The following is a 27,845-nucleotide window of genomic DNA, read 5'->3' on the forward strand; positions in this document are numbered from 1 at the left end:
TTTTTCTCGATGCCGGTTCTCTCAGTTGGCATTAAGCTTTCACAGCTGACGGACGCGAATTGTTCCCTCCAACCGGCGAGTTCTTTAAGTTTCTCGGGAATGTTTGTATTATCTCAAAAAATTGACTACATCAACGAATTCTAAGTGGTATAATTACAGTTTGTGCTTGCTGTGAAGATTTACAGCTCGAATAAATCATAATATTGTACAATTAACGCTGATAATCACGAATTTGACATTGCTACCACATTCGGTGCGTGGACTCTGAAAGCTCTGAGTGTTTTGTTTATGCAAAGCTTTTTTGGACTATCGCGTGGTAAGTAGCCGAAAGAGAAAGCTCTCTTATACGGAAGATGAAGAGTGTGATTCATGAAAATGTATAAGAACGCGGGTCCAAAAAGTCAAGGGAGTTCTAGTGAAATGAAAAGTTCCAAAGGTTTTGAAATCGTTTTATTTTCTCGTTCGTATAATTATTGGGTGTCGATCTTTGTTGGGCAGTGTAAAGCACAAACTTTGAGCTTCATCATACATATCATATGTAAAGCCGGGACGAAAGCTTATGATTCTGTTAAGTGTCCGCCCAAGATAACATTTCTCCAGCCCTTCAAATCTTCAAATAAATACGGCTTAAGGCGAGCAAATTTGTAAATCAAATGATTTGTTAAATAAACATTATATGTATTTTATCATGCCAGGTTAGAACACATTGTGCTGATGCAAATAAAATTCCAATTAAACGCCCCTGAATGGGAAGATGACGCATCTTTAATGTGAATATTATGTTAAATTTAATATTATCGCAAAATAACTATAATAATGAAATAAAAAAAGACAAAAAACTATTTCGACTGTTCCCGCCCGGGTTCGAACCGGGGACCTTGTGCGTGTGAAGCACACGTGATAACCGCTACACTACGGAAACTCTTAAGAGATGGCCGGTTAAGGCCAGCCAGAGGCAAACCAATGAAAATGGAATTATGTTTCTATTTTTAGCCTGACGTGATTAGTTTATCTCAATGTTTCAGGTAATAAAAATTGAAAAGATTTACGGAGAAAGTTATAGTACGTTTATGAGAAGAAAGGTTAAATACCTTTGGATCGTGAGTTTGTGCCATCTTAGAATAACATTGGCCCCGGCTTGGCAGCAACAATGAAAACCCATTTCTTCGCCTTGTCATTCCGCTCTTAATTAGCCTTTATTTGTCCCCTCTTCACGGAGCCCCACAATTGGCCGGCATTTGTGCTTGTGAATAGAAGGGCCTGGGAAAGGGGCAAGGTAAGGCAAGGCATTCATGGCATGCCTGAAACACGCTGACCAGATTACCAACCAGAGCGCCAAGGGGCCAGGAGCGAAGCACACTGTGGGTGGGGTGCTCCGATGGCCCACCTTTAAATAAATTCGAGCACGCTGATCCTTGATTAAAATTCCTATTGTCTGCTTTGGTCCTGCCAAGATTTCCTCCCCTTTCAGGCTTTCAGGACTCCGCTTTTGTGCGGCGCCGTGAACGTAATTAATATGCAGGCCAGAACGGACTCTAACTGCTCTCTGGCACTCGTTATAATTACGCATTTAAATTGGCACAAAGGTTGAGGCCAGACATAACACACTTGGCAAAATAAAGTTATTTTTATAACTCATTTACTTGTTAGCTAATTATGTTTGATTTATAAACGCAAATTAAATATGCTTTTTTGTTTTTAAATAGTATTTTTATCGGAAAAACTTTCAAGTATTCAATGGTGTTTTCTCTCAGTGTCAGTAAATCCAAGAGCTTAGCCAAGAAGCGTCCACAAGGAAGCGCCTTCAACTCTTGCGTTGAATATGTATGTGCGCCAGTATATGTGTGCGTGTGTGTGTGTATGTGTTATGAGTTGGTGTTGGTGCACGGCCCCATAAATTTGGGTCAATGGGAAAAACGTCAGAATTGAGTAATTACAACATAATTTTCAATTTTGCAGTTTACGTTGTAAATTAATTTGCGGTCGACATTGGCGAAGCAGCCTCCGATCATTCCATCCCCTTTTTGCCTCAGCTTAGGCTGATTCGTGACGGCTTTTCGGGTGGGGTTCTTTGGGTTCCGAGCTCCGGCCTTTGAATTGGGATCGGGATTGGGCTTTGGTGTGGGTTTGGGGGATTGCACAACAATTAAAGCAACAATTACTGGACAAACCGGACGGCAGACGCCGGACTTAGCGTTGTTGTGCTGCGCCATAGTACATGGAAAATGTACATATACTGTTGTCTTTGCCACACGGGTCGCCGTTCGCCGGTTGGGGGTCATCTGTTTGTTGTGCATAATTAATTTGCAGTCATTCAGGCTGCCTCGCGTGCTGATACCCAGTAGCTAAAAGGCCAATCAGTTCGGCATACTGAATTGTCACGCAGGTTCACTGCTTTGGAGGTTCATTTCAAAAATCTATTGTAAATTCAATTGGCAAGGAAAGCATTAGATAGCTACTGAAAGTCAATCATTAGCGGCATTTAATTATTTGAACAGCATATTTAAAAGAAAGCTAGTTATGGCGGAATTTAAAATTATCTTACTCAATTTCTCCAAATGTCTTCTTTGGGTTTAAGATCCTGTTTCAAATTTTTTGAGCCTGATTAAAAAGATTTCATCTATTTGAACATGTTTTGTGTCCTTATACCTAAATGAAAAACGCGTTTAAAGGTGTCCTTTCGGGAACTTCGAGTAACAGAAGATCGACTTTGTTTTCCTGTTCTTTGGCAGTAGTACTTGTATTTTTAAGAGTGACAAAATAGTTTCCTCATCTCCATTATCAGCAGACCCAGGGGTGTTCTGCTCTCTGCACAAAACTGTTTACGATTTTACAGCTGAATGGATTTTAATTGAAAGACACGCTAGTGTCAATGGCACTCGACGAGGGGAGCCAAAGGGGACTTGGGGATGGGACTTTTGGGATATGTGTACGGTTTTCCCAGGGTAGGGCAGTTGCCAGCAGCTGTGACAAGATTTCGGATCATGTGGGTGGCGCCCGGCTTATGCAGAGTCGAGCACAGTCGAGTCGCCCGTTGCAATAAAAAATTGACCCGAAAATGTGTAACAAATGTTGTGACATATTTTCGCAACGTTTGCTAAGGCCCTCGCCAAAAAAAAAAGAAAAAACACAAAACGATTGCGAACCCGCTGCCAATGATCCTGAAAAGCGCAAGCTGAAAGAGTCTCTGAAAGGATGCTCTGAATGGGTTTTTCCCAGTTTCGGGTGAAAATCGGTTTCGGGCAACATTTGTTTTGGCCCACATATAACACAAAGTGTGTACAAAAATGAATATGAAAGAGGGGGTCGTCGGGCTTGTCCTGGAACTCTGTAACTGTAAATGTAACTGCAGCATGGCATGAACTTAATCTGCTGCCGATTGTTTTCCTTGCTTTTCCAACAGTAGGCGGTGGGTGGTGTTCAGTGGGCGGCGGGCGGTTTTGTTGCTCAATTTGTACTGAGGGACTATGGAGCGGGCTACTTGGGGCGACGAAGACCCAAATACGGCGCGTTTTCAATATTGCGGCAACAATTTTCATGGATTTTACGCTTTCTTTGTTTTTGCTTTGTTTTTGGCTTGTTTGTATTTGGCAACTCGGTAATAATGAAACCAGCTATTGGGAACAGCTCCGGTGGGTGGTGGGTGGTGGGTGGTGCTTGGTGGGCGGTGGGTGTGTTCATTTAATTGAAAACAAGGCGTGGCAGCGGCAGCGTCGGCAGCACTTAAACCGAAATTGAGAACAGATGGAATGGCAAGCGAAAAACTTACAATAATTGCCCACAACAGTTTGAAATTGAACGAAGCCACTCAAATGGACTGAAGTCCCGGCAGTTTCGGTTAACTGGGATGATTACCATCGACGGCAGATAAAGTTTCCGCAGCCACTTAATGGGTTATTTATGGAGTTTCCCTTCCACCGGTTGAGTGCTAAAAAACTAATTAAATTATACAATCAAAATTTTCTTCATATTTCATGGAAAAAACATTTGCACTTTGCAGGGGAAAATGAAGGAAGGAAAAAGTTCTCGACTTTTGCAGGGTTTGGTTATAAAAGAAATACGAGTAGTCCAACCTGTTTGGGATTCCATCCGCTTTCTTAGTTGTACACTAATTAGTCGCCTTTTTCAAAAAGGTAACTCTGAACTTTTATTAAGGATAGCACAGCTCTTTCGTAATGTTTTAAGTCTATAAGATTGACTATGGCTTCCGTCCTTCTGCTTTACTATTTTACATTTTTATGGCTGGTCATTAGGGAATATGTATCATTTTTTTTAACGATTTATTTGGATTGTGGATCCATTTGGATTTTCTTTACTTTTCTGCAGCATCTTTTGATATTCTTTCTTCAAGGCTCAATTCCTCATCCCTAATAGTATACAGCAATATAACGTGATACACAATTTTATTGCCATTCGTAAACCGATTGGCACAACAATGAAAGAGGGAAATATCTCAAATTTTCAAAGAGAAATATGCACCACAAATCACATTTCCATAATATATGTCCTGTCTATCCTGGCTGCGGACATGTGCGCTGTATTATTTATATCAATTTGAATGGTATACAAATTTGTGTGGCAAACAGCTCGTGACTATAAACAGAGAGTGTAACCTGATACGTTGTTTGTTGCAGTCACTCGCCGATTTCTTTTGTGCAACACATAACACATACATATTTTCCTCCATTATGTGTGGTGTTGGCTGCTTGTGTGTTGTTTGGACGCCATGGCGACCTTTTCTTTAGATATTCGCACACCCAGCTATCTTTGTGTGTGGCCAAACACTCACACACACATACATTGGGAGGAAGGACACATGACCGTGGGAAGTGGACAAGACAAACAGACGCCGCCCCTTCCATGTGAGTGGGTGGCTGGGATGTTGGGTGGGCAAACAGTCGGATCCACTGCAGCCTAGGGCTCCGTATGAACGCATTTCCCATCAAGTACCACCAGCCACCCCATCCACCTGCTCCGAATCCTCCTGCCCAGTTGCATTATGCTGAATCCGAGGGACTACAATCTCTTTTTCGCCTCGCCACTGAGGGCAGTGCAAAAACCAATAAGTCAAATGACCGAAAAGGCTTAACAGACCATGAAAAAAGGAAAAAGGTAAGCCAACGGGGGGGTTGGGTGGAAAGGCCAACAACAATAATCGGAAAATCAGGAAAATATCACAAAAAGCGTTGGCAGGAAATCGATGGGCAAAGAAAAAATGAATAGTGAACGAGCGAATTAAGACGATAAATAAACAATAATGTTCCTTGAGTCGATGCACGGTGTGGGTGTGGTATTTTAAAAGAGTTTCTCAAAAGAAAATCTCTAAAGAATTCTTAAAGAATTTCGTTATCCAATGAAGATTTAGTTAAAATACTTTAAGAAGTAATTTAATAAAATATGAAAATACAATGCCCTACTAAAAAGCCATATTCAATTGCAATAGCGAGATCCATTTCAAAAATAGTAAGCGAAATGCACCTTTGTGCCTTAAATTATAGTTCTTCCCCTTGCCAGCTCCTTTATTACGAGCTGCAATTTTCTCAGCACATTCCAGTCGAGTTTTTATTAGCTACCATATTTTATGGAATTCTTTGAACAGAATAGAAAACCATTACAGCACTCACTTGATTCCTGAATTACCTTTGACTATTGCAGATTGCATTGAAAAGCTCTTAGACTCTTAAACCAAAAACAAATCTCATTGTTGACTGTTTGCTGCCGTGATTGCCGCATAAGAGCCAAGATCTACGAGCCAGGGACTCCGACTTGGGGTGGGTGATTGGGGATTGGAAACCGGATTCTGGGGACCAACTGGGGGTCCAAGGAAACCGGGTAGTCGGTGGCAGCCGGCGATGTCCCATTTGTGCCAAGTGTGTGACAATAAAATGTTTACTGATAGCAATACCGGCAGAGCAAAAAGAAGCCCGGCTAGGAACAAACCGGTAAAGCAATTGAATGTGGCACAAAGTGCTCTAGTGGGTGATGGCGGATTGGCTAGGGACTGGAATTCCGTGCTGGGATTGGGGCTGGGATGGGTTTGGGATTGGTGCCATCTATTAGGAAAGGTTGCTAGGCAAAAAAGGCGAGCCGTCGACTATTATAAATAATAAATGCTGACTGGTCAGCAAAAGCCCTGCGACTAGCAGTTGAACTGTCCTTTTTTTCCTCCTTCCACTGGCTAAGAAGGGCACAAATAAAAAAAAAAGTCCTAAGGAAAGACAAAAACAATTTGCCGGTTCCTCACACTCTCTCCATCTTCGAATTTCGGCCTGCTCCGATGCTTTTTTCCAGCTCACGCGCCCTCGGCCCATAAATCTCGGCCAAGAGTGAAATAAAGCTAAGCGTAGCTCCTGACGTCGGTGTCCTGGCACCTGGCAAATTGATTTGTTGGTTTATTTGGAATGCCGGAGAAAAGGCGATGGTGCCCAAAGGAGCCACGTAAATTCAGGCGCCGCCTGTTTGTGTCATAAAATACGAGGACATAAGATGAACTGAGCCTGTAGTGAAGTGTCCCGGTCCAAGGGCTCGAAAATGACATTACGATGAAGTTAAGCAGCCGTAGGCGCACATAAAGTAATTTTCAATTGGGAAATTGTGCCGCTCCTTGGTGTCCTTGATCGATTAAATCCAACGTCCGGCCGACCGCTTAATGCCTTTAATTTAAATCAATCAATCAATCAACCAGCTGCTTCCACTTGAACGAAGATTGTCCGCCCCCGATCTCTTATTATTATTTTAGTTTTTCCCCCAAATTTCCCCGATTCGCCCAAAACGACTTAGTTTGATGGGCGGCTGGAGAAGGTTATTTTTGGGGATTCTGATTTAAAGCAGCTTAACCGTTTGCCTCAATGACCATTCTCCCTCAGCCTTTTGTCTTGCTAAGCTACTTAATTTATCTGGCCCAAATCGCTGAGAAAGGTCTGGAGACCGGACCTATCTGCCTATAGCTATCTAGTTTTTCCACCCTGCGTTTGGGTTAAGACAATTTAAAGTGGCCCGAAATTGAAATCAAATCAAATCAATGCCGCTCATCCCGCTCTGCGGCCAAAGTTCTCTGGATCCTGGCTAGTGACCTGAATTGAATGCTCATTTGAATGCGTGTGCACAACAGGGTGTACTTATCTCCTTGGGTGTGCGTTCTACAATGCGATTTCTGCCTCGGTTTATATAATGCCTGGAAAGGACTTTCTCTAGCCCTCCACTAATATATCCTGCAGAGTTTTAAAGAGCAGACATATTATGTAGAACTATGGTGGTATGTCATTATGGTGCAGAATATAGTTTGAATTTATCTTTAATTTGCATATTCGTAGTTCATTTTCCTGGTAACAAATTCTAAACAACACTCACTGCATCCTTTGGCTCATGTGCATGGTTCACGACCTTTTCTAGAAAGGCCAATTGCCACGGAAATTTTATTTCTGGTTGCCATATTGGAAGTGAATTACTCGAAATTTCAGTCACTTTGCGGTGACCTTTTCAGGTTTCTGGAATGGCCTTGAATAAATTGCGAGTTGAATGCATGACCTGCATTTGCCATAGAAACAGGGGACGCCTCCAACCAATCCTTTTGCAATTTGCCTAACAATCTTTCAATATTTCATGACGCAATCAGTAACGTAAGCTAACAACACGTGCCCAGGCAAACTTTATAGATACAGTAGAACTTGGCTAAATATTGCCAATAAAAAATAAAAAAATAAAAAAATTTTTATTGAAACATTTTAAAGACTATTACGATCAAGTGGAAGTAATATGTTACGAACTGATTTGTTTCGTTTTTTTTTACTTTCTTACAAAGTCAATAAGACTTTAAGCACGAATGAGTTTTCCGAAATAGGTCAACTGGAAAACCCTTTTTAAGGAGTGCAAAGGCAATTATCTAAAAAAAAAAAAGGTATATGAAAACTTTAAACTATTAAAGTTCCACTGTTTTTGGAGCTATGTGGGATCTTAACCCCTCGATGGCTGCCATTTTGCGTGCATTTAGCTGCAGTTCGTTTCGCTTGCATATTTGGCCAATAAATTGAGCTTCCCGGGACAAACTGGCGAAACTGAAAGGATGAAAGGCAGTAGCTGCGGCTGCAACTGCCAGATACTATCTTCAATCGCTTCTGCGGCTGCCTCTGCATTGCTATCGGAATGTCAAAGTTCAATGTGCAATTTAAATGCAACACCCTGCAATTGGCTTTGCCTTTTGTCCGCTGCAGGTGGAGAAACACTAAGGCCCAGAGCGCCTCCTCCCAAAATAGAAGGAACTGCAAACAATTTGTATTTAAATTCGACGCTGCATCAGCAGCAGCGGCAGCAATGCGGATTGGGAGATTCTAGAGGACGGAGCCTGCGGCTGTTTTTAATTGGCAAATAAAAATGCGGAGACGAGAAACGAGAAATTTTGCATATGAATGCAGAATGCCAGAGATTCAAAATTGAAATTTATGTGAAAAAATCAACGAAAAAAGCGGAGTTTGCCATAGAAAGGAAAATAAACTAGGGCCTGGGCAAACACACAGCCCAGCCAGCACAAGGACCAACACACACACACACACACACACACAGAGACACGCACACATACACGTACGCATACACACGTATGCATGGCAAGCAGGAAGCATCGATTATTCAAAACATCCGCAATTGGGAGCGCTTATCAACACAGGCGTCATCTATCTCAGCGTACGCCATCTATGCGCAGTTTGTCAAAAATATTTTTTCCACCGCTTTTTAGAGCCGGAATTTATTAAGCCACGGACAGGTCGTAAAAGTGTGAGCCAGGCACATTGGCCAAAAAGTTATTGGCTTTCGAAAAAATATTCGATTTTTAATATGTTCTGGAATTTGGGGATTACTGGAGAATTTTTAAAGTGATTTGTAGACAAGCTTATTAAACGATCAGTATTATGTTTAATGGATTGTTTCCAATATATATTCATGACTCCTATCCTTTTATTTAAAGTTTTGCAAGTAGATATAGTAATTGAAAGTTGAGAGCTGATTTATGAGCTGTAAGTTATAGAAATTAAAATTCTGAAAAAACTACATATGTAGGAGAAACTAATTTAAACTACTTATGTATTGGCTCTCAGTTGTAAAGAATTCCAGTGAAACACTGCGTTTTTAAAATTCTGAATCGACTGCAATCAGTCGAAAGCAGTTCAATTAATTTGTATGTAGGGCACCCTCCAATTCAGCTTCCGTTGCGTTCGACCCTTTTTATCCCTCGCTCGTTTGATGAGTTTTAGTGTCTATTGTCGCCACACACATACACATGCACGAGTCATTCTCCCTTACTCACACATACATACAGCATGGGACATTCACACATTGATAGGTATCCTGCGCCTCCTTCGGCTCATTCATATGCATGACGATGTGCCCATTTTTGTGGCTTGTCATTAATGCATAAAAAATGCTAATGGGCCGGCGTTTATGTCAACGCTTTGGCCAAAAAGGTGCAAACTGTTGTTGTCCTGTAGTTGTTATCCTTGCTGTTGGCGCTGGCATTGTTGTTGTCGTTGCTGGAGTTGTTGGCCAAATGTTTGTCGTAATGCCTTTTAAATGAAGTTGTGCGCCATTTGCCATTTGAAGTTTGCTGCGACTGTTTTGTCCGTGTTTTTGGCCGTTTGCAATGATGGCCACCAAATTGAGTTGGCTATGCGGTGAGTGGTTTCTCCTTTCTTTTTTTTTTTTGTGCTATCCCAAAATGGAACCCCTATGCCATCTGGCTCCTCCATCGTTTTGTTTCGGGGATAAGCTGCAATGTCAGATTAGGATGAGGATGAGGATGTGGATGTGGTGTTCATGGCCTTTGAGCAGAGCTGGTGTAATGCCAAAAGGGTTCTTATGGGTAATTGTGTGTGGATGGCTTCCATATTAACCCGGCCGAGGTGGCCGAGAGTGCGGCAAAGTGTTTATCACTGGATATTGGATGGTCGATGGGCCAAGGAGGGTCACTTTCCCCTGGGGAAGCCGTAGTCGAGTGCGATTTCAATGAAGATTAAAATAAAATCGGGCAAAGGTTGCGTGCGTTTGCAGTTAGCTGTTGAAAACTTAATGAAACTCTGTGAACTTCAATTGCCATTTGACATTCCTGTGGCGACCTTTGGCTTTCAATAGTTCCCATAAGGCCAATGCGGGCTTTTTGTCTAAATAGTTTCGATAAAACTTTCAATTTAACGTTTTCAATTACAAATTGTTACCAATACATTTAGATTTATGCAATTTGAACTATAAATAGAGGGTTGCTGAAAAGTATCTCTTAAAATATTCAGGATCTGGGAAATACTTTACCATTTAAATACTATCTTTATTAGCTGGATCTTAACTTAACTTAAGTTGCAAAACACCAGCAAAGGGCATATCTAAAAATGTATCTGCGAGACTACTTTCCTTTTTGCAAACCATTTTCTTCAAATCCATTAGTTGGCCAGGAGTAGAGTGCTCCATTTGGCACTATTGCACCACTGTGCCCTCCTCGCCTTCGAGAATCAACGATCCGAGGCGGCCCATTAACGCTCCTCCATATCTTCTCCATCTGGGCATGCAGATGTGCCTGTGTGCGTGCCTGTTTGTCTTGGTGTTGGCAGTGGTAGTGGTAGTGGTAGTGGCATTGGTGTGCGTATTGGTATGGATATTGGTGGGGGCACGGCATAGTGGTCCTGGTGTTTGCAAAGCCACGTATTCGCGTTTTAATGTTATCTGGGCGTCGACATCAGCGGCGCGTAACGCCAACATTTTTCAGCCCAGCCAATGCGCCAAAAACAGTTTGCAGGCCAAAAAGCAAAAGCAGCAGGCATTCGAGGCCAAAACAAACTGGGACCGGGAGGAGCTGAGTGGAGTGGAGTTCAGTTCATTGCGTTATTGCAGTGCCGGGGGTCAAAGTGGGCGGCCAGGATGACGGGCGGGGGTTTTGCGGATCGGAGGCCGCACCAGGGACCGCAGTCAAAATGGCAATTTATCATTTTGTATTTAAGCGCGGTTCAGGTGAGAGAGAAAGAGAAGAAGGTGCTAGAGTTGCTGGGAACGGAAAACCGAACGAAAAACCAAACCAAACTGAACCGAACCAACTGAAATGAAATGAAAGACGGCATGTGGGCCACGTATTTTTAGATACTAACAAGTGATAAAAGCCAACCACGTGCCACCCATCGCACACACACACACACACACACACACACACACACACACACACACCCGTGCATGGTTGGGTGGATGGATTGATGGAAGGCTGTGATGACTGACTGACGAACTGAGGAACTGACTGACACCTACTGCAGGCAAAGGCTGACTCGGCATTCCTTAACTGCGTATCCATCAATGTCGTAGCCTGTCGTCCTTCTGATCCTGCCGCCGCTACCATCCACATCGCTGCTCCTGCTGCTTCTGCTTTTCCGGCTGCTCCTTTCCAAATTGCTGTTGCTGACGTGCCTGCATTAAACCTATACTAGAAGAACCAGGCGCCAGAAGACAGCACCAAAAATTGAAAGCCTTTTATAGGCAGCACACATAGAAGGCCCAGCCCTATCTGCACTTGGAAAAAAAATCTATAAAAATCCAACGATATTGTATAATGCCATTTTCTTGAAAATCAAACACAAAATAATGTATTAATGTTGAAAATGTAGTCATGGTTTTCCTGCCAATTTGTTAATAGACTTGAATAGACTTATGGTCTAACGAACTAATTCAGATTAAGTATATCATAAAAAACATGTATTTGAAAGATATGCCCTTTGATTGTGTTTTCTGACTTTTAGACTTTTAGAAAAGCATGTATTTTCGAGCATGTTGAAGTTCGGTATAGGCAATTCGCTTTAATACCAATTTACCGCTGCCTGATTTACCCCGTATCCCGTCTCCATCCCCAGACCCATTCTCCATTTTCCATCATCTGATCCTACCCAATTCACCCCATCCAGAGCCAGCCGAGCAGAAGCTGCTAAATTTTTTGGCAATTCAATTGACGAGCCCCAAAGGCGTTTGCTCTTAAATGCTCCACTTGGCCCTGGGTTCCATGCTTCCTGGCTTCCTGTGTCTGTCTACCGCGTCTGCCGCGCCTGCTCATCGGGTCCTGCTGCTTGAGCTGTGGCCCGGGATGCGAGATGCGTGGTTTATTAGCTGATCCCATCGCCGTGACAAGCTACTTTTGACACGCCCACTGCCGAAACAACAAATACAGGAAGTCTTAGGCGGTAATTTACTTTTCAGCGCTTTGCAGGCAAATTATGCAAGACTTTCGCCCACTCTGCCACTTTCCCGAGCACCGTAACTCTGCTCCGCCGGATGGAGCATCCGCATTCGCATCCACATCCGCTTTTCCTCTGCCAGCTGACTTATGGCGGCAGCTTAAAGTTTCCCCACTTTTTCGGTGTTCGCGGAGAGCATTAGAAGTTTTCAAGTGCCTCGCGGATTCTTTGGCATTGCAGGGCGTCGGAAGTTGCTATGAAAATTGATAAAAACAAGTTGATGCAAAGTCGCACCTTTGTGATTAGCACTTAAGTTCGATTTGATATAACTGGTTATTCTTACTTTCCATGAAATCCTTCTTCAGTTTTTACGTTATTGTTTTAGGTCATGTTACACTTATCTGTTAAGGCTTACTTTCTTATTTTATATAGAATAAAAAATGATTTATTACTGTATTTGCTCAAGTGCACTTGTGGAACACCAGCACCCCCCATCCAAGGTGTTTTTAAAAGCGCCTAAAAAAACGTTTTCACCACAAGCTCAAACTGCTTAACCTTCAGAGCTCTGAAGTATCACGCAGTTGACGGCAATTCATGGCCATCAAAATCTATTGGGGGCAAACTTGAAATCTGTTCCGTGGCACAACTGAAGTTTTAACCCCCGAAAAGTGCCACCTGGAAAATGCCACCCCCCATTGTCACCTTTGGCAGTCGAACTCATAATCGGGACACGTGCTGGCTTCGTTATTTCTCTCTTATTCTTGGCTGCTTGGCTGGCTTTCATTTGCGGAACTTTCCTTCGTCCTTCCGCGTCTTTTCAAATTGTCAAAGTTTTTTCTTCAGCTTTTTTGGCCGGCTTGGTTTGGTTTGGTTTGGTTTGTTTCGGTTTGGTTGGTTGGTGGGGGGCTAACTACTTTGCCGTTTTTATGGATGCTCTTTATTTAGTCAATGACTTTGACGTCGACAACTTTAATCGAAAGCAATCTGGTGGAGAGTCCATGAGGTGAGGTGTGCGCACGCGTTTCGCTTAATGCCGCGTAAATTGTTTCGCAGCCAAAGTTTGCACATTTCGCGTTATCCGCCATTTACATATTAACCCGAAACCCAGAAGCCCGAAACCCGGACCCAAGGCTCAAAAGCCCACAAGACCCAGGGATCCCCGGGCTCCCAGGAGCGCTGCCGTCCAAAAATAGTTTTCAATTAGTGTGTTTCGGGGCGCCTCTGACTGAGCAGCGGCTTCGGATTGTATTTTCCTATGGAAAGTGGTGAGGGGGCGGGGGCGGGTGGTTAAGGTTGGGAAATGCCGGGAGTTGTACTTAAGTTTATTTGGACAAACTTTCTGCCGAGCTCAGCGAAATTATGCGCATTTTTATCGCTCGCCGGCATTTTGTTCATGTTTATGTTTGTTTATCTCTGGCCAAAAGTTATTGGCCAAATGAATCCGCAAACTTGTTATTGTATCTGGCTATCCATCTTTGGATGGCAATTTAAAGCGATATTCGGCGATCACTGACAGCCTGCCTTAGACTTGCCCCACCACATAAATCATGGGCATATTTTTTATTTTATTGCCGCCTTTTGTACCTTGTGCAGCCAACATATTGTGCATAAATCTTTAATATTAAGTATACACACATACATTGCCGTCCAAATTTAAATTTATCGCCTGCTGCGCATTAGTTGTACTAGAAAAAGGAAGGATGGCCAAATGGCACAAGCTGGAGCAGGACACAATGTTGGGAGCTTAACTTGGGAGCTCTGGATGAAATAGGACTAAAAGTTAAATGGAAATCTATGGCTTTGTGGCTTACCGGGCGAATGGAAAAGGAATGCGGCAAAGGGGTTTAGGCTTTGGGAAAATGGAAATGTTATAAGCTGCAGCAGGTAAATGTATGCAACGAAAGGAGGTTTTTTTTTTTTTTTTTTGTAAAACGAAACTCAAATAGAAGAAATCCAAGAAGCGAGACTTAAAAACTAATATCTCAAAAAGGCAAGTGTAACAAAGGCGTAGGAAAGGAGGGAGTGGGAGCGGGAAGCGATTGCAAATGCCGAGTTACCTTGTTAACTTAGATGAAAAGTTGACACTCGAGCGTGGAAAATCAGTCAGAAATGCCAAAGCAGCCAACGCAATTGGCCTTGTTAGCAGATGGCAATTCAAGAGCTCCGTGCGCAACTGTACCTCGGTCCTTTGGCCTCCGTAAACTTTCCTTTCTTCGGATCCTTCAACTTCTTCCACATATTTGACGCTTTTCAAAACCTCTCACATATCCACAACAATCAACTCCGATTCCCTGACGTTCTGAGGGCCCGCATTTCGAGGCTAAATGTCGAAAACTTTCATATTCGCCTCCCGGTGTCCCGCCATTAACTTTGCCCCAAAAATCCGGTGAGAAGTAATGGTGAACAGCAGGAAATCACTGCACATACAGGGAAAGAAATAATGGCAATTCGATAGCACTGCATAGTTAAATATTGCATAAATGTAAGAATCGAAAAGGAAAAATGCGAAATAAAATGGGAATTTATAGACGTTAAATTTAATACACATTGATTTATATTTTAGACGCAACAAATACTAATGCGAACTTTTACTTGATGCAAAATGACTGTGTAAACTATTGCAAAAAGTGATATTTATTCGTTTAAAAGCTCAATTTCAGATAAATATTTTTTTTTTGCACATTACCTTGAATTTGTGTCAGAACATGTTAACGCGTAAATGAATTACCACCTGGATTATTTTCGATGTCTAGGTGGGTAAATCGATATTAATTTGTATCAATTTGCAGCCTTTAAAATGTGCACATATTACGTTACCGTTGAGTGCAAATATAAATTAAATTACTTAAACAATGCCCGTCTCTCTTTAAATTTTGTACACACAACATGGAGAGGACAGATAAATCTGCTTCAGTGTATAATGCGCACTTCCTTGATTAGGAAAAACGCCAGGTAATCGTCTGCGGGCGCCGCCACAAAAGCTTGGATGGATATGGATGGTTGGTTGAGTGGGCGGTGTGGCAGGGTAAAAGTGGCAGGTGGGAAGTGGGAGGGGCGCAGCCCGTACACTGTGAAAATCAAATAAATAAAATAAACCACAAGATGACGTCGTCGCCATGACAATGCCCCGGCTGGCTGGCCTGGCCTGGCCTGGCCAAAAAGCTGTGGAATCGTGGGGCGGGCGGACGGGCGTTTCTGTTGTTTATTCGATAAAACTATGGGAAGGCAAGCGGCGCTTGGCCATCGAAACGAGCAGAAAAGGAAATCAGCCAGCGAATCAGCCAGTTTTTCAGTAACTGGCAAGCGTTCGAGCTGAGCGGGCTAAGCCGGGCCCAGAGTGACAACAACAACAACGTGAGCGCAGAGAGTTCTGTGAGTGGGCGGTGGTTGGCTGGGTGGCTGGGTGGCACTTGCACTCACTCTGTTGACGAAAAATAGCTTTTCCACCCAACAGTGTTTACGTGTGTGGCCCTGTGTGTGCGGTTGTTATTATTGATGGCTTCACTTTAACTTGCAGCTGGCTGCGGGAGCTTCATTAAGTGAGAGTTCGCTGCTGGATTCGTTGGCTTTGTTTGGACGTTGGCAACATCGTCGCCGTTATGGATTCACCTACACCGCCAATTGTCATCGAAGATTCAAACGGATCAGCAATGGACGCCTGTTTCACGGCATTCGACAAGGACAGGTGAGTTGCTAGAAGCGAAATAGAAGCCAAGGCATTTCGGACTAATTGAAATACGTCAGTAATCAACTATTTATAAATTAATCCTGTAATTATATAATCTCAAATTGGAACGCAGATCATTTTGTTGTTTTTTGTTTTAACATTTTCCTTTCAAAATTATATAATTACCTTTATAATTGTGTATGGGTTTGCTGAACACTGGCATCACAAGCCGCAAAGTAGATTATATGGCAAAACAAATAAACAAATAACAAAACTCGACTGAAATATACATATATTCGACGCATATTCACGGTCGTTTGAAATAAATGAACCATTAAAATGTTTTAGTTCCCGTCCGGCAAATGGAAAATTAATTTATTTTATAACAGACTGTCCAACGTAAAATGGCGTGCATTATTTCTAATTGACATTTTGAGTCTTTTTATATGGGACATTTTTAGAGTGAATCAATAAAATGTGTCTAGTTAAAATACGCTCTGTCACTTCGATTTTTATTTCGACTTTGGAAAAGCCAATTTATAAGTTCGTATGATAGAGCGGATTGGCTGACGTCGAGTTTTTGATAATTGGATAACCTTTAAGTGAATTAAAACCTTAACAGAAAATAATAAAACAAATATATCCGATTCTTTTTTGAAAAACTGTCGATTTTATATAGCAGAGAAGTTTACAAATAATATATAATATTACAAACTTTGTTGTTTAATTTATGACTAAAAACTTGAGTGAGTCAACTTTTTAAGCACATTTAAGTCAAACCCAATTGGTAATTTATTCGACTGAGTCTCTTATATTTCCTATGCCTCTGAACTCTTAAAGATCTTTCACTTATCATCTTACATGAGTTTTCCCGCTTTTCTATCCTATTTTTTTCCCAGTGATGACCGCCTGAGTCTTGCCGAATTTTCGATAATCTGTCGAGCTCTGTTCCGCAACGACAAGGGACACATCTACGATGTGCCCCCCGAGCGCCTTGAGCAGATATTCGCCGTCTTCGATACGAATGGCGATGGCTTCATCGACCGGGAGGAGTTTAAATTCTGTTGGAACCAGTGGATAAAAACGGTGAGCCAGAGTCAAGAGAATTTGCCACGTCCTTGTTGAATTTTTTTTCTCGCACTATTTATGAATTCTTGTTTTGCGGTTAACGTTTTGCGTTATTCAGTGATTCATATCCGGGGACTCGTAAAATCATAAAAAAATGTGATAATAAAATATTTGTCAACATGTATCGCACCACCAGCACGACTCACCCACACACATGAAGTTAAAATTTGCAATCAAAGTGGCCGACTACTCGGATTGTGTGTGTGTAATTCAATCCTGATCAGTCGCCGTCCCAAGGAGTTCCGACGGGGATGAAATTTGAGGGGGATTTAAGGGCTTGGGCAGCGGTAAAATGTCGCTTACAGCGAATGTCACACGTCATGGGTCTCGCAGGGATGCTTTCATCATCATTTCCATTCCGCATTTCGTATTTCGCGTACCATCTCCATCTCCATTCCCATTTCCATCCGCATCCGCATCCCCATTTCCATTCCATCATCATCATCATCATCATTGTGCTGGCCTGTCACAACGAAGAAGCAGCAGGCGGCGGCATATGCAAATGTGATAATCCGATGCCGGGACTGCCTCACATAGATACACACACACACACACACACACAAACACACATGCACACAGAGGAACGAACACACACTGGCACAGTGGCCAGACACCGCACGTAAAGAGATAAAAACGCGTGACAAATAAAATGCCACAGAAAACTGGGAACTGGAAGTTGGGAATTATGGACCAAGTTGCATTCAAGTCCTCTCCGTCTTCCGCCCCAGCATATTCAAATAGAAATGGGCAGAAAAAATTTCAAATAATTTTATTGTTGTAGTCTATGACTTTTGCACATCTCCATCCGCATCACAACTTTGTTTGCCACAGTCGCTGCCATAAAATTGCGTACGTGATGGTACCAATTTGCAAAGACTTCTTTATGTATTGCACCACCCGGCTTTAAGCTACTTGAAGCTTGGCGAATTTTGATTTTCTTCCTTTTTATCGAGTGGAAATCAAAGTTCGACGAGAAATTTTCTCTAAAAAGTTTGGCCTATTGATAAAACAATCTGAATAAAATTTTATGTGAAAGTAAATGGGAGAAAATGAGTTGTTTGCTTGTTTGGGCCAAAATCCCTGCTAGATTCTTCGTACGATGGTGTTTCCTGTTTCATTTCCACATTTAAGAGTTCTTTTAGATTTAGGCAAAGATTAGAAATATGTTTTAATCGTTTTCGTTTCATTGGAGAGTAAAGTTTATCCAGAATTTATATTTTATATTTTTTTTTTAGTAAACTAATGTTCATTGACATTTTTCTTAAATTGTTTTTGGCATTTAAAGTGGATTTATAGAGTGCGGTGCACGTAGCGAAAACGTTATAATACCTGTAACTGCCTGAAACTTCTTTAATACTTAAATATTTCCACAATTTATAAAGTTTTCCATCCTTTTCTCGGCGGTCTTCCCGTCAGACAAACTTTTAATGATGAGTTTCCACCTGATATACAGAATACCTTTAAGCTGCTTTAAGTTTTTAATTTTACTATGCTGTTAGGTAGGACTTATGAACACCTGCTAAAGACCTCCTGCATTTTGTTCATGGTTAAAAGGTGTTCAGGGCAGAGACATTCGTTTTATTTCGATTTAATCATGTATCATTTTACCATTTATATTAGGTATATTTCGTAGCTTTATGTTATGTGATGGTGAACCAGCAGTGTATTTACTTTCTTTTTGTCCACCCACCACACGGAGGCATCAACTTTGATGACCTCCTCTTAACACAGACGCATCCCCATTACGTATACGCAGTGGTAGCGGCAGCCGATGTGTTGCCGTTGCCTGTTGAGTCCTGCCCTCCATTGTCACGCGACAAATTATTTGGGAGCGAGGGAAAGAATAATCATTTTATTTTTGATATGCCATTTAGCCCCGCCCACAGGGACCGCCCCTTCCGCTGGCACACACCAAATTGTGTAATATTGTATAAAAAATTTATTAACGTATAAAAAGCAAAGCGAATGAAATCTTCCGGCAGCTGATATTGTAATAACGGCAACACTTAAAAAAATGACAGTCCCTAACGAAACCCTACTTACGCATTCGCAGTTTTTGCACGAAGAATGAAATAAAGTCGAGTTGGATGGGGACTTTAGCCGAAAAAAAAAACGTCTGAAAAATGCCGCCCCATAAAATTGACTTTTGTTTGTATTTCCGCATGAATTGCATAAATGGTAATTTTGCAGTTTAATGTTTGTATGATGGGCGGGGGCAGGGCCAGAAATCAGAAAGAGAAGCGCAGCGCCTAAAAAAAGGAAAAACAACAGACAAGCCCAAAAATTTGCATAATAAACAAATCAACTGATGGACGAACGAGTGGAAGGGCGAGGGTTTCGGTTTAGCTTAGAATTATGAGGATGAAACTTTGGCACACACACACAGACGCAAATTAAATAAACGCATAAATAGAACATTAACGCCATAAATCATTTGCATCGGTCGCTAAATATTTTGCGGCTCCTGCGGCTGTCTGTTTATAAATACATTCGTACATTTATAAATGTATATACATACATATCGGTGTGGACGGGATTGCACATTGAAATCGATTGAACTTGCGGAAACGGAAATGGAAATGAAAGCAAATTTATGGAAATAATACGACCGTGGCTCCATCGAATGATTGCGCGTGTCCAGAATTCGTTTGAATGTGAAAGGTAGTCGCCGACTGTCTGTCCATTATTTACCCCAATTTTGATTTACAAGCATAATTCAATATGAGGCGCGTTTTCGTTTTGATGTTTTTATTGTGTTTGCATTTGCCCGCCCGAAAGTGCGTAATTTATGTGCCTAAATGTGCAGAAAATGTTTTTTAACCAACTGCACAGAGTTCGGTTTTCCGTGTTCCAATGTGGAAAGTGCCTCGAGCGTGAAAAGCTGCGGCTTTCACATTTCTGGGAGCCGTGTTTTTGACGAGGGACAAAGACCTTGAGGTGAAGTTTCAGTTTTTGAGGTTCTTGGGTCCCTTTGCTTAAAATACTAATTGACAAAGGTGAAAGGACATATACAACGCAGCGTTTTCCTGATAAACTCGCTGGCCTGGCACTTTATTTAATGCGAATCTATTCCTTTTGTTTGGGCGGCCTCCCGTTGACATTTTCGGCCCTTTCAATTGACTGCGAGAGGCATTCTTTTCAGGTACAAGTACATACCGTTTTTTTTCATTTCGGGCTCCTTTGTTCGTAAATATTTCATTTCTTTAAACTGCTCTTATTTCTCATATAATAAATTTATGGCCACCTCACCTGCTCGTTTGCTCCTTTGTGGAAACGCACACATACGCAGTAGGGAGTGGGCGTTGGGTTTGGGTTGTGGGCGTGGTAGTCATATATCATACAACGCATCATCATATAGTTCATTGAACCCCCTGGCCATAAAGCAGCTCAAAAATCTTCAACAGCTTTAAGTGTCTTACAATGTCTACCGTTAATCTTGGCCCCCACTTACAAACACACTTACATCTCACACACTCAGACACACACACACACACACAAACACACAGGCAGCGACACAAAAGCAGACAGTGTCGTTTATAATGTCTTCATTTATGGCACAAAATGTGGGACATTTTTTTGTGCTCAGTTACGCACCAACACCGAAAAAGACACGGCGAGTGCTCTATGTCTTGGCGGGCAGAAGAATTACAGTGAGTGCCAAAAGTCGCCTCACAACTTCTCTGCTCACCGAGCGGAAAATAATATCGTGCTATAAATTTTGCTCAGTTTTTCCTGTGCTTGCCCCGCTCGATTCCAAGCCCAATTTTTCCGAGCTTAATTTTTGCTGGTCGCTGGCTTGCTGGATTTTCCCCTGGCGGTCGAGCCCTGCCGATTCCACTGCTTCCACCGCCGACTGATGAAAGTTTAACGACCAAAGTTGACACGCTGCGGCGATTATTTAGAAAGTTAATGACTTATAACATACCCCCGAAAAAGTCACCGGAAATGAACAGCAGCGAAGGAGGAAATCAGAGGGAGCGAGGGCCGGATGACCAAAAGGAGCCAGATTCACTGATTTAGTGACCAGTCTGAGAGTTGGTTTTAGTTGATTGGACTTTATTGAAAAATGAGTCGCCATTTCTTAAGCTCTTGAACAGAATCAGCGAAAAAATACGATAAATTACAGGTTAACTAGGGCCGGCCAATCCGGCCGTCGTGGCGCGAATGTAAATTTGGAGAAAAAAGGACGAGAATCTGCAATTTGATTTCCTGTCAGCTGGGTGACCAGTGATTGCGGGGAAATTTTTCAGGTTCTTTGCGTAGTTAAAATATTATGGCAATAAATCAAGTAATGATTTTTCCAATTCGCTTAATGATCACGTAAAGTAAAGGGTAACTAACTATATGTAGTATTATTTGTATAATAATTGTCACAATATTTTTTATCTGGAATCTTAAAGTGGAACGTTTCACCGACATTTTAGCCTATTTCCGTAGAAAGTATTTTTCATTTCATTTATTTTATTTTGGCATTAAACTGATAAGTCTGTAAAAAGGTGCACCACCCATTTCCACACAAAGTGTATATATATACTCGTACTAGTTACTTGTGCAGAAACCTTACCAAACTTTAGCCTTAATCGAAATCGGCTCAGCAAAACAATTTCCCACCATCCATAAGTTCGGTCGGAATTCAAGACACCTTTACCCCAATAGCAGCGTAAGTTCTGGGCGCTTATTTATAGTTAGTTTTCACTTCTTTTGGCGGCTGCAGCTCCCACCTTTCTACTCCTCAGCCCGGCTGTCTGGCAGCCGCATAAATTGTATAATGTAATTTTCCAGCAACTGTCAGCCCCAGCCCGGCTCAGCCCACAAGTCCACAAAACTGTCAGGACGATGAGGACTGTCTGCCTATGCGAAATATATTTGTATATATATATATATATCTCTGTTCCCATATATATGTATGTATATCTCGTACGTATGTACGCTTGGGAGTCTCCGGCGACTGGCAGCCACCAACTTATGCAACAATTTCGGAGCGGAAATTGCTTTAGCACCTGCCTCCGCTGCCCCTCCCCCGAAGGTGTACATTTTGGGGATATGTGTTATACCAAATATATGTACATCCGTATATATATATATATATATATATATATATGGATGGCAAGTCTGCCATGTGGGTGTGTCTGGTCTGGCTTCGGCACGTTCGCCTTTTTGGCACATACTTCAATAGCAAGTTGAATTCCATTCCATTCGATTCGATTCGTGGCTCTCGTCTCGTCGTCACTCGTTTAGCTTGGCAACTTTTTTGGCTCAAAACCCATAGACACACGAACACTTTGACAGTTTGTCTGCCTGAATGAATTGAAGTTGGCCTGGGCGCCCGATTTGGGATTGGGATCGGGATTGGGTTTGGTGGTTCCCGGTAACCCCAAAAAACGTCGACGCTCTGGGTTTTACGGATTTTGAAATTTATTTGCCACCGAAATTGAGTCGAACCGAAAGAAGAAAGTTTTCCCCGAGCAAGAGTGTGTGTGGATCTGACAAAGTTATTTCTATAACTTGTTCTCTTTGTTCGGGTTAAAGTGTAATTTGAATTTAAGATTTGCTGTGGTTACCGAAAGGTGCCAAGAATTTCCATCCTCCTCGAAAAACCAACCTGTGGTTGAGCCCCACCATCTAGCCTTCAATAATTAATTTAACTGTAGCATGTTTGTGGAACGAGAAGTGCGGCGGCCTCATTCATTAGAGATTCATAGTTTTAACTTTAAATTAAGATGCCGATTTCCGGGGGGGCTATGCTATAACAAATGCCCAGAGGTCACTTGTTTATATTGGCCAGCAGTTGAGGATGGGGTGCGTGTTAATTTGCCAAGTTTTGCAGCAGCCGGACGATGATGGGCGATGATGACGGAGCTGGATCCTGGGTAGCATCTGTGCCCGATGGCCCGTAATTGGAAGCCTGCCCCTGATTTCTTGAGGTGAGCGAAGAGCAACTTGATGTGCAAATTGCGGCAGACAGTGAGCTTGCCATCTCCATCTCTACCTTCATCCCATCTATACAGAGCCTTTTGTGGCTTTGGCCGTGTTTGCCCCCAGTTATTAACTTGGCTCAGCTCCCTGGCTTGTCTAATGTGTCTGGCTTAATTGTTTGAAGTTGAGTTTTGAGTAAGAAGGGGTTAGTTTTGATTTGTAGTTGAATTAAACAAGGACCCCGAGTAGCCTCCGGACTGCTTGAGTTTGTAATGTAAGCTATCGCGTACAACATGTCGTATGAGCAACCAATCTTGCCGAGAACATTTTCTCAGCAGGAGTTATTGTCATATCAGCAGCAGATCCTGTCGCTGCTCGTATCCCGGGCATTTAATCTTCCCAGGCATTCCCTGAACCCAAATTACCCAACACTTCCTTTCACTTAGACACTCGGTTTCCATCCGACACACACGAACTTGGCTAAATTGATACATTAACTACCTTGATCCGGCTATTATCTGGCTGCAGTAGCCCCCCTTACCACTGCTCCCCAGTTGGAAACTATTCTCAAAATGTTGAGAATGTTCGTCATGTAAATGTAAATCACTTCCTCTCGACTGTGGGCTCCATTCTACCGCCTGGCGCCTCCTATCTGCTATCTCCTTTCTCCTCTCTTGGCATCCAAAGTGGTTGCATCCCAGTGGCAAGTGCGACTGCCAACATGGTGATAAATCATCAACTGCTTAAGCGCTGTCTCCCCGCTGCCCAGAACTCCTTGGTTCACCTGCTTGTGGATCCTTGCAGCTGCAGCGCACGTTCCAGCGCTTTAAGGCATTTAGCTGGATGACATATTTTAAATGCCCTGCCAGCCCAAACAACACAAATCAAAAGGAGCTGGAAGAGCTGGAGCAGCAGGAGCAGCAGGACGACAACAAGCCGGAGCCGGAGCAGAAGCAAAAGCAGGAGCAGGAGCTGCAACTGCGTCTGTGTTTGCGCATAGATCATAATCATTCATAATCAGCGTGCACATAAATAACAAATTAAAAGCGCTTCACTAATTTTAAATATGCTCGAACATAATCAGCTTACAGTGAGCCACGAGGATGCGACAGAGGACGAGAATGAGCGGCAGCAGCAGCAGAATTCAGATGGGAAAGGGGATGAGGATGAAATGGGGATGGGGGAATGGGGCTGTTGATGATGCTTTCGACACTGTTGATGATGCCGCTGCTCCTGCTGCCAGTCAAGATAGCAATGACAACCTAACGAGCTGCTCCCTGTGTGTCTGTGTTTGCCAAAGTCTGCGCGTGAGTTTGTGCGAGAAATTTAGATGCTCTACATAAAAAAAAAATGGAAAGAAATAATGGATGGCGAACAACGGTTGGCCCCAGAAAATCTAAAAAGCTATTTTAAAGTGGTTAAATTGAAGTAAAACATCACAATATTCAATGTTATTTTTCATGGAGCAACAAGTACTTGCATTGAAAAAGGAAAAATGTATAAGGCAATGAAGCGAGCTATCTATGAAATTAAAGCTAATAGCATATTTCGAACATTTAAAAAATAAATGTTAAAATTAAACAAATAGAGTGCAACGTATATAGAATATATAAAAGTTATTTAGAATTTGTTTGTAGTTCAAACAAATCCAAATCCTTTAATATGATTTTTCATATATAAATAAAAAATATCAAAGAAGACATACCTAACTTCTTTTTATAAAAAGCGTACCCACAATTCCCTATACCTCCAAATGGATCTTCTATATTTCTATTTTTTTTATTCCCTTATTTTTTGACTGGCTTTTACTTCATTTAAAACGCATTTATAACGCCGGTCGGCGAAAAAAGAAACTCATCAGTCGACGGAGAGCACACACACACGCACATACAAAGAGTCCGATACACACGCACACGCTAATGCAGAGCTCATATATGTATACAAATTTTCTTTTAGGTTTTCATGTTTGTGCTCCGGGTACTCTGGGTCCGCCCAGAAACGGCCCCGCCCCCTTGCCTCGCCTCTCCTTTCACCTTGCACCCCGTACCGCCTTTGTGGCGCCTGCTTCACTTACTTTGCCCATACAATTTTTCTTACAATTTTCTTTCATTTTTCCGTTGTCCCTGCTCCTGTTTTCCTTTTTTTTCGTGGCTGCTCATGTTTCCCGCTGTAACATTTTCGTGATACTCACCATCTCTCTCGCTTTTTTTTCTCCTCTTCTCTGGCAGATTGTGCGACCGGTGAACGCGTTCCTCATTGTTGATGTACAAAATGATTTTATAAGTGGTTCCTTGGATATAAGTAATTGCAGTGCACAGCAGCAAGGACACGAGGTGAGCTTCGGAGTCACAAATGGATGCGGGCGGGCGGGGTTTTCGGGTGGTTAATGTGGCAGCTACCTGGCCAGCAGCTTAGCCCCGACAGGTGCGGTAAGCGGCGACGACGGAAGGACATAAAAAAGTAAAGCGTAACAAGAAATGAAAATGAAGGGCCCGGCCCGGACCGGGTTCGAGACAAAGTCATTGCCGCTCCAGATGATGAGGATAAGCTGGTCCTGGGGGATGGGCGCTCTGCATGTCAGACCTCAATACCAGATACTTTCCAGGGATAAGAAGCGAGATGAGAGGAGAGAGACAGCGAGAGGCAGCGAGTGAGAGAAAGAGTGGGGGAGTGCAGAGGCGGAAGCGGATATGCTTTACTTAAGTCGCTTCCGCGCTGCGACACACGCCGGAAGTCGTCGAGATCTCTCGTACCCGCTCGCTCTCGCATTCAGTGCCCCGCAATGCCACTCCAACGCCCACTCCATTTCCATTTCCATCTGGAAACTGACATGGCTCTGTGGCTGGTACATGAAAATTTGTCAAAATTAATAACACGCACTTCCGTCTCGTCGCTTTATGGACTCCGCCCGGCTCTCAAGTTGACTTTGTGTGTAAAGTGCCACCGCCTCCTAACCAGCTTCTTATCCCAACTTCACCTTTACTGCAGATACTGGAGCCCATCAACAAGCTGCTGGATACGGTGGACTTTGATGCCGTCTTCTACTCATTGGACTGGCATCCCAGCGATCACGTTTCATTTATTGATAATGTCAAAATGCGCCCCATGGACGAGTCCTCCGCGGTAAGACATCGATGGTAATTGAACGGAAGTGTCGGACACTTAACAGACATCCGCTTTGTCATCTCCCCCCGCTCTTTAGTTGGACTCGGATTCCGCCAAGGTGTTTGACACGGTCATTTTCGCAGGACCGCCGCCGATGAAGCAGCGCCTGTGGCCACGTCACTGCGTCCAGGACTCGTGGGGAGCCGAGCTGCACAAGGACCTCAAAGTGGTCGACCACGGCATCAAGGTGTACAAGGGCACTAATCCCGAGGTGGACTCTTATTCGGTGTTCTGGGACAACAAGAAGCTATCTGACACCACTCTAAATGCCCAGCTGAAAATGAAGGGCGCCACGGATATCTATGTGTGCGGATTGGCCTATGACGTCTGCGTTGGAGCCACAGCCGTGGATGCTTTGTCCGCCGGATACAGGACCATCCTCATCGACGACTGCTGCCGGGGTACAGATGTCCACGACATCGAGCACACCAAGGAGAAGGTCAACACCAGCGATGGCGTTATAGTCCACACTAATCAGGTAAGGTCTAACGCGGTGATAAAAGTTTCCACACTTTCCAAACCGAGAACTAACAATCATTGTTTTCTAATTCGTAATATTCATTTTTCAATTCTAGGTCAAGGCAATGGCCGAGGGTCGGGATCGTCGTCCTGAACTGGGCTACAAACTGGCCATGGAGCTGAAGAGCCCCGATTCGGTTCTTTCGCAACGCAATGGCTTCAGGCCCTCATACTAAATGCGAGAGGCAACTAAATCACGCTAGGCTTATTTTCATGGATATAAAAAGACAAAAGGCTTTTGTGTAGTCGACGGTTAGATCGTTTCGATTAGATTAGTTTAGATCACCTGTGAAGTGCCTCTGTAGTTTGGCTAGCTTTTGCTAAAAATATTCTAGAATTGGTAAAATCTTTTTTAAGCCTGTTATCCATGTGGATTTTACATGACATTACAATACTAACAACAATCGAAAACGAAAAGTGCAAAGTTCTTGCCTACGGAGATATTGAGGTAAATAAAATGTCGTTTAAGTATTACCGAGCTCTCTCTATAACCCAAGCACCATAAAATACAATTCCAACAGCAATAAAGTACTAAGGGTTCTTAATGTTGTGCGCTGCACCTGTTTGAATCAAATTGATATTATATACAACCAACAAATATATAAGTAGAGAAAATTATTTATTTTAAAACAAAATAGAACAACTGCTTCAGTGAGAAATATTGTATGTACTTAAAAATGTTCAAATAAAAGTATGGAAGTGGGAAAGTCAAATTGAAATGATAATACCTATTTGAGGGGTGAATAAAGTAAATACATAAATTGATACCAATAGTTCAAAAGTTGCTTAAATATCAATTCGTAATTTATTTCTTATGGTGCGATTCACACGCTCCAGTTTGTCGAATATCTGTCAAATCAGTGTCCAATCGAAGCCATTTTCAGATCCGTGGAAGCCATAGAAATAAGGTTTACTTATCCCCACTTTGTCCACTCTGCCTGACGAATGAATATATGCGTGTTTTCTTTAAGCGAATTTCAAGTTGAAAGGCAAAAACTTCAAAACAAACCGTATAAATGTCCTGGCCGAAAGTGTGGCACAGACTGTAAAACGTTTTTTTTTATTTTCTCCCATGCGTTTTTTTTTTTTTTTTTTTTGGTTCTATTTTCGAGCTCAGGAGCAGCAGCATGAGGAAAACAGAAATAACAATCCATGCAGCGTTTAAGGAAACTTTTCTGTTTTATGTGTCTGTGCTTTTTTCCTTGCCTGCTCTGCACGAGGTTTTTGTTTTTGACCAATTTTTGGTGTTTTTGTTAAAGACCAAG

At 42.5% G+C, this 27,845-nt stretch overlaps 1 protein-coding gene and 1 non-coding gene across 3 annotated transcripts; one reads left to right on the forward strand and one right to left on the reverse strand.

Annotated features, from left to right (window-relative positions):
- Window positions 1–22: 22 nt before the first annotated feature.
- On the forward strand, window positions 23–27,315 carry Naam (Nicotinamide amidase). Of its 2 annotated transcripts, none has more exons than NM_169872.2 (7): window positions 23–316; window positions 15,703–15,870; window positions 16,752–16,938; window positions 25,125–25,229; window positions 25,885–26,019; window positions 26,099–26,539; window positions 26,637–27,123. In NM_169872.2, exons 2-7 carry the CDS (start codon window positions 15,785–15,787, stop codon window positions 26,754–26,756), a joined length of 1,074 nt encoding a protein of 357 aa, NP_732446.1. In that variant the 5' UTR covers window positions 23–316; window positions 15,703–15,784; the 3' UTR covers window positions 26,757–27,123. The 2 variants fall into 2 exon arrangements, with proteins under 2 accessions (NP_732446.1, NP_001262738.1); NM_001275809.1 differs by lacking the exon at window positions 23–316 and adding an exon at window positions 15,483–15,557 and having other exon boundaries at window positions 26,637–27,315.
- tRNA:Val-CAC-2-5 (transfer RNA:Valine-CAC 2-5) lies at window positions 850–922 on the reverse strand. The gene has a single exon. It is a non-coding gene; the product is annotated as a tRNA-Val (tRNA).
- Window positions 27,316–27,845: the final 530 nt, after the last annotated feature.

Source organism: Drosophila melanogaster, chromosome 3R (assembly GCF_000001215.4).
Source record: "Drosophila melanogaster chromosome 3R".
NCBI lineage: Eukaryota > Metazoa > Arthropoda > Insecta > Diptera > Drosophilidae > Drosophila > Drosophila melanogaster.